The 10,776-nt window shown below is 63.9% G+C and overlaps 2 protein-coding genes across 6 annotated transcripts in view; both read right to left on the minus strand.

The window, feature by feature from the left end:
- PI4KB (phosphatidylinositol 4-kinase beta) overlaps positions 1 to 4,420 on the minus strand; it is a 28,269-nt gene extending 23,849 nt beyond the window's left edge. Inside the window, exons 1-2 of one of the 4 annotated variants that reach the window (XM_076360214.1) lie at positions 4,371 to 4,420; positions 3,829 to 3,944 (exon numbers count right to left, since the gene is read on the minus strand). Coding sequence is in view for 1 of the 4 variants with exons in the window: in XM_076360213.1 (XP_076216328.1) it covers positions 229 to 356 (128 nt within the window). In the remaining 3 variants the exon portion in view is untranslated. Of the gene's footprint in view, positions 1 to 228; positions 374 to 1,707; positions 1,789 to 3,423; positions 3,795 to 3,828; positions 3,945 to 4,370 lie in introns of those variants that run through there. The other 3 variants (XM_076360216.1, XM_076360217.1, XM_076360213.1) reach the window with 3 other exon arrangements.
- Positions 4,421 to 4,970: 550 nt separating this feature from the next.
- On the minus strand, positions 4,971 to 10,611 carry RFX5 (regulatory factor X5). Of its 2 annotated transcripts, none has more exons than XM_076360062.1 (10): positions 10,442 to 10,611; positions 9,287 to 9,417; positions 8,588 to 8,621; positions 8,067 to 8,149; positions 7,765 to 7,890; positions 7,424 to 7,540; positions 6,933 to 7,014; positions 6,453 to 6,657; positions 6,167 to 6,264; positions 4,971 to 6,042 (listed from the first exon to the last, which is right to left on the minus strand). In XM_076360062.1, the coding sequence occupies exons 2-10, from the start codon at positions 9,403 to 9,405 to the stop codon at positions 5,044 to 5,046; spliced, it is 1,863 nt and encodes a 620-aa protein (XP_076216177.1). In that variant the 5' UTR covers positions 9,406 to 9,417; positions 10,442 to 10,611; the 3' UTR covers positions 4,971 to 5,043. The 2 variants fall into 2 exon arrangements, with proteins under 2 accessions (XP_076216177.1, XP_076216176.1); XM_076360061.1 differs by having other exon boundaries at positions 6,453 to 6,660.
- Between the last annotated feature and the right edge of the window lie 165 nt (positions 10,612 to 10,776).

Here is a 10,776-nt window from a genome sequence, read left to right on the forward strand (position 1 = left end):
ATTGCTCTCTTTTATGCTTTTCAGCCTCCCCCCCGGACACTTACACAGCCGCCGCCTTCAGTGACATCCCGGCGATGGGGCCGTTCAGAGCCCGCCAAGGACACGTCTCCGCTCCTAGCGCTCCCTAAAATCCCAGCGAGGGAATTCACTCCCCGCCTCCTGCACCTCTCCGCATTTTTCCGTGATTCACATCACCATTTGTTAAACATATCACAACGTACTATTTACCTCTCGAGGCTCAGCATAACTCCCCTATTCCAAATCGCTGGTCTCAACAGGGATAAAAACCCCATCAGCTGCACACAATGAAGCAATCCAGTCTGGAAAACAGGCTGAGCTGAATTCATGTGGTTCATCCTCCACCCACAGCCATAACGGGCCAAGTTTCTCTCTGGTGGAATGGCCCTGAAGTCGGTGATTAAATACGAAATACAGGGAAGCCCCTATTAGCACAGAAACTACCGATGAAGCAGCCGCGTGTCGGTGCAGCGATTCGAGAGCACAGTTCCTTCAGGGAGGGACAAAAGCAGAGGGAGATCTACGGGAACAGAGCTGTGGCTTCACAGGAAAAAAAAAGAAAAGTCTCGCTCCTGCCTGACTTGAATAAGAAATATTAGCCCTGGCAAACAACCAGGGGGGACAGGATGAAGCCTCACCAAGACATCTGGTCTCTATTACGCTGCATTACTTTTTGTTTTGCTCAGCACTGACGGCCTTCGACATCTTGCTGCGCCTTCGGGAAGGCCACAGGAGTTGGGATGGGGGCAGAAAACATCACAGCAGCACTGGAGGCCGGAGGAGGACGCACTGTCAGTGCCCCTCACTACGCTAAGGGGAGAGCCCTCGGACCCGCTGCAAACAGAGTGACTCAGTGCAACTTATTAGGTGATAGCTTAGAGGTTGGGGAAACTGAGGCACAAAGGGACTGTGACTGACTCAGCTCACGTGGGGGAGACGGGCAGCGTGCACCATTGAAGCGAGGACAAATAATTCTTCCTGGGGGACGCTGCGCCCTCTTTCAATTCCGAAATCCCCTTCCAGGAGAGACTCGGCACCGACAGAGACGGGCTCCCACCCGTTTTTCACACTTGCCTGAAGCAGATTCAACCTCTGCACAGCACACGGGTCTCACTCCGCTTCAAAAAAACCAAAATGCCAGGTTCCAGACATCCCCCAAGGACAAACTCTGCCCGTAAACCTACCCTACTGCACAAGGGCACTGCTGTGGGACTTTTCTCTCACGGAGCAGCACCGCTTCCCTCCCAAAGGATGCACACCACGGAGCAAATAGCAGAGGAAAAGCAAAAAAAGGTGACTTTTCAGTGAAAAGGGCAACAGGAGGTCCTGAGCCAGAGACTGAGCGATCGCTGGCACCACAGACAGGACAGGCTCCTCCATCCAATGCAACTTCCCTGCGTCAGGCCTTGGGATGGAGCAGCCTTTGAGAGCCTTTCCTTGGGACACAGAACAAGTGCAGGACAAGTGCAGCTCCTCTCAGCTGAATTGGTGCCTCAAACCAGTACGTCAAAGCCCCGACACACCAGACCAGCAGTTTTCTTAACAAAGCAGCAGGTTATGAGCGACACTCTGCTGGAAGAAACAGCTGGAAGCAACCACCATGGGCGGCCCGAGCTCGCTCACAGCTTAGCTCCGCACCACGCAGCTCCTAAAACCCATCCCGGTCCCCAGCACAGCGGCGGGGCTCACCGGCTCGGTGACAGCACGGCACCGCTTGGCTCCTCTGGTGGGATGGGACGCTGGAGGCTCTGCTCCGGTTCGGCCTCGTCGGGATGCTCGCACTGGAAGGACTCCGCGTCCCGGTGCCAAGTTGTGTTCAGCCAAGCCTGTGTGTCTGAAACAGCAACAACCCTGGGGCTCGCACAAGCAGAGCAATGACTCGCCCTTAAATTTGGAATAAAATAAAAGCCACACTGCAAGAAACGCAGCAGGAGAATGACAAAATACACCGCACATTCAAGAACGGCTCCCAGCGCTCCTCAGCCTCTTGGCTCTGTAAGGGCGAGACGCCTTTAACTCCCTACTCTGAACATTCATGCACAGCAAACTATTTATAATTTGTCTTTGTGGCATCTTTCCTAGGAAGTCGTTCTGCCTCCCCCGCTGCGGAGCAACGGTCCCCGGGCTGCAGAGGGGACCAAGGCGCAGGGAGGAGGGAAAGCCGCAGTCTGCCAGCCCCAGAACCGCACCACCAGCGCTTCCTTCGTTCCTTCCTCCTCCACAAATGATACAGCCCCACGGGAAGGAGTTAAATCCAGAGATTTACTTATAAATTAACTTCCCCATTAAAAAAAAAAAAAAAAACAACAAACTGTGGGAGTGCTCTCTCTCACCTCTGAGAAGTGCCCCAGCCCTTTGGAAAAGGCGGCTTTTGCTGCAACAGGCGTCGCTTCGGCGACAAAGCCCTTCGCAAACCCACTCCACGCATACCACAGCGGTGGCTCATCCGACACGTTACTCACACAAACACGTCCAACCTTTTGTCCTCTTCCGTCGCACCTCTCTGCCCCTGACGAGCATTAATTACGGTCCCTGAGCAAGCAAGGACAAACCCTTCCATCCCAGCAACCTGTTTCCGAGCACACCAAAGCCTTAAGCAAGCCGTGCTGGCACAGACACCATGGGAAGTTTCCTCCTCCCAGTGATCACAAGGTACTTTGAGCCTGAACGTTCCCACACTCATTTATATATGTAAATTCACTATTTCAAGTTGCTGTTGTTACCCACGGTCATGTCTGAGCCTTCATCTAAAGCGTGACTTGAAATAAGCTGTCTAGATGAGACTTAAAATGGAAGGAGAAAAGGCAGGAGCCCACATCCCCGGCTCGGACTCCAAGAGCAGCTCTTCCACTGCCGATCCAAGCACGGACCCCGAACCGCGCGATGACACATCAGCTGTGATTTAAGGAGCACACGACCGTGGCACAGACTGAAATCCCCTTCGGATTGCCAAGCAAGAAGTCAGAGACTATCATCTCTACCGAGCAGAGACTGCAGGTTGAGCCCCAGGCCTGGGGCTGACTCTGCAGGAGCAGATCCCTCGGCATTCACGCGAGCCGAGGGCAGCCTCCGACACGGCCGCCGGTTTGCACAGAGCGCGATGAAGTCCCCAAGGGGAGCTCAAAACCTCAGAGGCGCTGACAAGCCTCTGCTCTTCCAGCCAGCGCCGAGAGCAGGATGGCAGCAGGAGCGGGCGAAAGAGCTGGAAACCAGCGTTTCCACCCAGATCTGTACCCAGTTACTTCCCCAGGCTGCTTCTCAAAGTTTCACCACAGGTTACAGAGAAGTAGGGGACAGCAAAGGGACTGATTAAATATTATTATTATTATTATTCACCATGCCTAAAGTTACTATCAACTTGAAGCAGAAGTTTCAGGGGGAAAAAAGCATCGACAGATTACTAACCCACGGCAAACACGCGTATCTTGACGAACCGCTGCTCAGCAGCCCACCAGCCGAGCGCGTTGCATAACATCTCCGGTCTTTAAGTAGATATTTTAGGCAATTACAAAGCGCGAGGGGCAGCAGATGGCTCCCGGGGGGGTTGGCAAAGCCTAGTCAGAAATGGCAGTCTAACGGCACGGAGAAAATCAGCTGAAAAAGTCTCTTAACAGGTCCTTGCGACACGTATCCAGCCGGCCTACGCCACGAGCCCAGCTGCACCCCTGCGGGGGGGGGGGACGGGGACGTGCTTTCGGGCCAGCACCGAAGCCAGAGAGGTCGGTGTCCTCCCCGCCGGCGCGGCGGGATTTAGGGCAGGCGGCTGGCGGAGGTCCCTGGAAGGGTAAGGATAAGGATAAGCAGCGGTACCTGGTGCAATCCCATCCCGCACGGCCGCGCCTCCGGTCCGGGATGCCGACGCACGGGGCAGCGCAGGCGGCTCATCCTGGGCAGCGGCTCCGCGGGGCTCCGGGGACGATCGGCTGCTGCCGGGGGAGGGAGGGGGGAAGAAAAAAAAAAAAAGGGGAAACAGATTATTTTCCTGGGCGACGAAGCGCTCCCGGCCCGCAAAGCCCCGGCCGCCGGGCCGCCGCCGGTGCTGGCGAGCCCGGGGAAGGCGGCGGAGGCCCCGGACAGCCCCGCTCTGACCCTGCTCAGCCCCAGGGGCCCGGCCCGGGAGGAGGAGGCGGAGGCGGCGGCGGCTGCCCGGGAAGGGGCGTGGGCCGGGACGGGCGACCGGCCTCCCGGAGAGGCCGCAAAACCGACCCGAGAGACCCCCGGCCCCCTCCCCGCGGTGACGGTGCCGCCGCGGCCCGGGCCGGGGGGACAGGGCGGGGGCCCGGGGGAGGCCGCGGGGGTCCAGGGGAGGCCGCGGGGGACCCAGTGCCTCCCGGCGCGGGGGCGGCGCTCACCTGCGCGGGGCCGGAGCGGAGCGGAGCGGGTCGGAGCGGCGGGGGCAGGCGCAGGCCCCGGCGGCCCGGGCTGCCCGCGGCGCCGCCTGACGGGGCTGAGGGGGCGGGCGGGCCTGGCCGCCGGCGAGCGCCCCCTGCCGGCCCGGCGGCACCGGCGCGGCGGAGGGGGCGGGGCCGCGGGGCGGGGCGGGGCCGCGGGGCGGGGCGGGAGCCGGCGGGTTCCGCGGCCGCGGGGTTGGCGAGAACCGGCGTTTTTTCGTTGAAAATCGCCTCTGCCGCCACAGCCACCCCCGGGGGCGGCGCGGGCCGGGAGCGGAGATCCCCGCGCCGGGCCCGCCGCCGCCTACGCCCCCGGCGGGGAAACTGAGGCACGGCTCCGCCCACGCCCCCCACGGGCCCGTGTCCCCTCCCCACGCCCCCCCCCGGCTGGAGGCCGCGCCACCCGCGGCTGCCCCCACCCCAAGCCGGAGCTGGACCGACCCAGGGCGCCCGTGCCCCCCCCCCCCCCCCCATGGCGGGGCCCCACGCCCACGCGGGGCAGCCGGAGCCCCAGCGCTGCCCCCGACCCGCTGCGGGCCACAGACAGGACAGACGGACGGACAGAGTGCTTGGTTTTTAATGACGGGGCGCAGGGCAGGGGGCAGGCCGGGTGGGGGGGGCCGGGGCGCAGCCCCTAAGTGCCAGGGTGGGCGCAGAGCCCTGCCCGCCCCGGCGAGCCCCCCCGGGACGCGGGGACACGGGGGGACGCGTCCAAGTGCTGGGAGGCGGCAGCAGCAGGGCCGGTCCCTGCCTGCGTCTGTCCATGGCACTGCGTGGGGGGGTCCCCCCCGTCCTGGGGGGAGCAGGAGCCCCTCACAGCCCCGGTGTCACCCAGGGGGGACCCGGCCTCGCCCGGGCTCCACTGTGCCGCTTCCTCCTCCGGTGCCAGCTCGCGGCCGTCGGCGACCTTGGCGCCGGTCCTGCCGTCATGGATGACGCTGACCTGGGTGGGCAGGGAGCCCCCGGCCGGGCTGTCCCCGAGGGGGCTGGTGGCACTGCCACTGCCAGGCGAGCCACCGCCATCGGCACCCGGAGCCGCCCCGCGGCGAAGCTCCGCCGCCTCCCCTGGGGACCCTGCGCCCCCTTCCTCCGGCCTCTTCCGCGGCCGCCCGCGTCTCCGCTTCTGTGGGGTGGCATCGCCGGCCGGCTCCGGGGGACGCTTGGTGGCTTTGGGGCGCTGCGAGTCCAGGGGGCCAGGACCCTCGCCGCCCCCCGTGCTCCGGGGGTTGGCGGGGCTCTCGGCCGCGGGGACGCCCACGCCGGGCAGCAGCACGTTGAGGACGGGGACGGCGGCTTGCTGGCTCAGCAGCCCCGCCGCCCCGTTGGCCCCCGGGGCCAGCCCCAGGGGCAGGGAGGGGGAGGCTGTGCCCACCGGCAGTGGCAGGGCCACCTTGACCGTGCCCCCCAGGGGGGCGGACGTGATTTTGGGTGCCAGGACAGGAGGGGAGGAGCGAATGGCCGTGGCACCGGGCGCCATCGGTCGCTCCCCTGGTGGGATACGGGGCAGGAGCAGGGGCAGGCGGGCGACCAGGGCGTTCACCTGGGGGCTGCTGGCCGCCTTGGGGGGCTCCGGGGGCTTCTTCTTCTCAGGCCGTGTCAGGACGGGGGGCTTGGGGCCACTCTCCTTCTTGATCTGCAGGCAGAGAGAGGTGTTGGGACGTCATGGTGGAGCTGGGCTGCTTCCCCGAGCGTGCCCCCCCATGCTGAGTGGGGAACCTGGCGTCCTGGCTCTCCACCCAGCTCCAGCACGGCCTCACCTGCCCCTGGCTCCCGTCGCTGCTCTCGGAGGTGTCCAGGCCATTCTTCTTTGCCATCGATGGGGTCCGACTCTCACGGTGGATCTTCTCCGTGCTCTCTGTGGGTGCACAGAAGGCGATGGAGCAGGGACAAGCCTCTGGCCCCTCTGCGCTCCCCCATGCCATGGGCAGCTGGAAGGGGACACTGCATCCCGGGGGGACCCCACCTCCCAAACCGCCTGTGCCCTTTGGGGGTCCGAGTGAGCCCGACGGGGGGTGAGTGGGGCCGGGGCTCCACACCACCCACCTGAGACCACCATGGCCATGACCAGGTCGGCGCGGGCCGAGCGGGAGCTGATGATGTGCTGCTGGATGAGGAACTGGGCCACCTCCACGATGTTGTTGAAGGAGCGTTTGAGGATCTTCTCAGCCCAGTCGCAGGTCAGGGCACAGGCCGCCTCCATCACCTCGCTGTTGTAGGACTGCACCAGGTCCGTCAGCTCCGACTGCTGCTGCTGGGACAAGCCGTGACCCCCCACGGCACGGGACAGGACACCCCGGATGTGAACGGGGCCTGATCCAGACACCCTGGCAGGTCACAAGCCTGCACGGGCAGGCAGGTCCTCATCCACCCTTGGGGAGGCTCACGGGACAGAGCAGAACCTGCTCGCAGAGAGGGCATCCCTCCACCCCCTGCCTTTTGTTAGATCTATCGAGCGAGGAGGTTCGTTACCCTGCCAAAACAGGGCCAGCGAAACCCAACCCACGGAGGCAGCAGGGGACTTACGGTCTCCATCACTTTGAGGTCCAGGCTGGGCAGGGGCGGCAGGCTGACCACCGTCTTCCTCCGGATCCCGCTGTAGCAGTACGTTTGGCAGGGTTAAGGTTTTTCGCTGTCACACGAACGCGGCCGTGACAGGTTACAACTCAAAGGGATGCAGCTGCGGGGCTCGTGATGGGCTTGTCCTGGAGGTGTGACGGCAGCCGGCCCCACGCCGAGACGGGCTGCCCCCTTCTCGGCGTGCCCCCTGCCCGCCATGAGCAACCCCAGGCTGCCCCGCGTGTACGGCAAGGACAGGACAACTCCAAGCCCCTCTCAGACAACCGAGCTGAACCTTCAGGAGCCGAAAAACCAGGAACCAGACCCTCTCAGAAACTACAAAATACCACCTCGTGCACAGACTTATAGACGGGAAAACCTGGACAAGCAGCAGCTGTCGCCACCAGTCCAGCCAGCTCCCCGGGCTTCCCTGGCCAGCCAGGCACGCTGAAGGATATTTTGACTGTCCTCGGCCTCCCAGCCTTCGGGCTTTGATGTTTGGGAAGATCTCCCGGATGATCTTGCCGAAATTGGCGGTGCTCAGAGGGCGATAGCAGAGGTTATCACAGTATCGCCTGTCGGGGAGAGCTGCAGGTTAAAGCCGTCGAGCCCTTCTCGCTGCCCTCCGGACGCACCCCGCTGACGTGGCTTGTTTCAAGAGCCCAAGGTTAGGCAGGGCCATTCCCCAAAAAACTCAGGCGCTTGCTGCCCTCTGAACCGACCTCCCCACCGGGCTTTTCTGGACAAGCCCGGCGCCGGGGAGAGACACTCCTTGCACCAGGCCGGCCCCTGCGCTCACTTGTAGGCGTCGTAGACGTCCTGCTTGGGCAGGCAGGTGTCCGTGTGCTCTTCCAGGTGGTTCCGGATCCAGTTGCACGCGTGCATGTACTCGGCCGTGCTCAGCGAGCTCAGGTCCAGGCTACCGCTACTCCCGTGGGAGCCCGAGACAAACATTTAATTAGTGGAGAAGTGGCACAAGCAGGACAGGAGAAGGCAGAGCGTGGCAATCTCCCTCCTGGCCTCTTGCGATCTGCGTCCCCCACCACCATCCTGACAGCCCCTGCTCTCCCGGACACGGCGCTGGCTCGCTCCGGCACCCACCTCTTCTCCCCCAGGCTCGGCCCCGACGGCAGCTGGAGGTAGAGGTAGAGCTTGTCGTTGTCTGAAAACTTCTGGACATCTTGCTACGGTCAAAGGGTCCACAGGGAGGGGGAGAACGGACCAGAGACAAAGAAAGGTTAAGGATCCAAAATAAGGAAGAGCTGGTGCAGGCAGCGCTCTCGTTACCCTCTTAATGGCAGTAATTGATGGGGCGTTGAAACCGGAGCAGCTTTGTCAGCATGAACACAGCCTGCGCGCGAGGGAACTGGGCAAACGAAGTCACAGGAACTGCCCCTCGAGGGGACTGGAAAGGGTTGTCCCACACAGGGCTGGGGGAGTGGGTGCCACCCCCTGGGCAGAGTGATCAGGGGTTTCTCGGGGCTAATCCCCGCAGCCAGATCCTGACCCTGAATGGGAAATGGGATCAGGCAAAACCCAGGGTTCAGTTTAGCTAGGAGAGGAGAGAGGCGGAGACGCGTCGCTCCCTCACCCTCAGCACAACCTGCCGCAGAGGCACTCACCAGGATGGAGTCGACTTTGCTCTGCACGGATTTGCTGTGTGGGACAGAGACAAAAGGCGTTAGCGCAGAGCAGGACGACACCGCAGCACCCAGGGCACTCCTCAACCTGCCCAGCTCTCTGCCACAGCCGCTGCCCGGGGCCTCCGAAGACAGCACTGTCCCTGGGCCCTCCCAGGCCCTACACGTGCACCCCGGGGTGAGCAGCAATGCCAAGATGGGGACACCGGAGCACCAAGAGCCGAAGGCTGGCTGCACCCATGGGTCAGCGCAGCCCATTCTCCCCGTGCTCCGGGTTTCCCTGCGCACCCACAACCCAGCTCTAGAGCTGCGTGCTCTACCCTAACCCCAGGGAGAGCAGAGCAGGCGTAAAACTACATCCCACGGGGTCACAGCAGACAAAACTGCGCCACCGTGAATCCCCGAGTTGATTTTGCACCCAAAACGGGCAGCAAGCTGCTGGCAGCGCAGCGCGGGGCTGCGCTCTGTGTGCAGCACCTCGCACGGGACCAAGCAGGGCACGCCTGAGGCCATGCCACTCTGCAGCGCCAGCGCCAACGCAAGAAGCTGCAAGGCACCGCAACGCTTGTCCCTTCGGTCCCTGGGGCTGCAAATTAATCAACCTTATTAAATTAGCCCACATTTGGTAACGCTCAGATTAACTGGAAGAGCTGCCCGGGGAAAAGCGAGCGCTGCCCTTACGAGATGGTGCTCTTCAGCTCCTGCAGCAGCGTGCTCGACTCGGTTGTGCCGCCCCGGGAGCTGCTGGGTGACAAACTTCCCTTTTTGGTGGCTCGGGCGCTCAGCTCTTCGTCAGCCATGACATTTGGTTCCTGTTGGGAGGCGAAAACCGAAAATTCAACCGAAAAAAAGGGAAGAAAACCCCTTCAGAGTCATAAAGTCCCCACTGGGCACCTGCAGGGCTGACCTCTGGCCACCTGCCCCCAGGCTGGGCTCGGGGAGGGAGGCAGGGCACAGTGGGGTGGCCGTGGGGCCCAGTGCAGCCCGAAACTCGCCCGCCCTCAGCCCCTGTCCGTCCTGGTCTGAAGACGAGCCCCGGCTCTGCGGGCCGAGCTCCATCAGCGCAGCGGGTGAGGGGAGGGCTGGGTCGTCAGTGGGACACGAGCCACCAGTGGACGTGGAAATGGCCCCAGCGGTCCCAGGAGGGGCGTCTCCAGCAGCAGAGACCACGACCGGCTCCGGGTACCCCATTCCTGGCAGGGGACAGGGATGCTGGGGGGCACCGCAGAGCGGCCCTGGCCCAGCATGCCCAGGAGGGGACCAGAAGGGCAGGTCCCCGCAGGCCTGGTGTGCCCCAGGCTGGGGATGCTGATGGGGACCATGACAGTCCCATGGGGCCTGGGGCACGGATGCAAGTCCCCAGGGGCGTGGGGACAGGAAAACAGGGATGATGGGGGGCACCAGGAGGGCAGGTCCCCAGGGTGATGGGGACATGGGGCACCAGGAGGGCAGGTCCTCAGGGTCATGGGGACATGGGGCAGCTGGAGGGCAGGTCCTCAGGGTCATGGGGACATGGGGCAGCTGGAGGGCAGGTCCTCAGGGTGATGGGGACATGAGGCACCAGGAGGGCCGAAGTCCCGAGGGACACGGACACCAGGAGGGCAGGTCCCCCGGGACAGGGACACCAGCAGGGCAGGTCGACGTGGGACGGGCCGTGACAGCGCAGCCCCACCGGTGCCAGCTGCCGGGGAGGGGACGGGGGACAGCGACAGCCACGTCCCGGGCCGGGGAGCACCGGGCCAGGCCCGGCGGGGCTGGGGTCGCACCGGACCGGACCGCCCCCCTCCCCCCAGCCCTGCAGCCCGGCGGGCCCGAGGCGCCCCGACCCGCACCCACCTGCGGGCGGCTACAGCCGGGGCGCGGCCCGCCTCATGCCGGTCCGGTCCGGTCCGGTCCGGTCCGGTTCGGTCCCCGCCACGTGCCGCTGCCCCGCGCGCAACAGGAACCGAAAGTGCTGCGCCCCACCGGGACGCGCCCGCGGGCCCCGCCGGATGCTTTTTTCTGATTGGCTGCGGCGCCACCAGTCTGCCCGGATACTGCGCTCTCCTTTAATGCGATTGGCCGCTCTGGCTTTCCTACCCGGATACAAGCGGGGCCGGTCTCCTGAGCGGCCGCGCGCGAGCTGAAGTCTGCCTAGTAACAGGCTTCCGATTGGTGGGGCGGGAGGAGGC

The sequence above is a fragment of the Aptenodytes patagonicus genome, chromosome 26, assembly GCF_965638725.1.
Source record: "Aptenodytes patagonicus chromosome 26, bAptPat1.pri.cur, whole genome shotgun sequence".
NCBI lineage: Eukaryota > Metazoa > Chordata > Aves > Sphenisciformes > Spheniscidae > Aptenodytes > Aptenodytes patagonicus.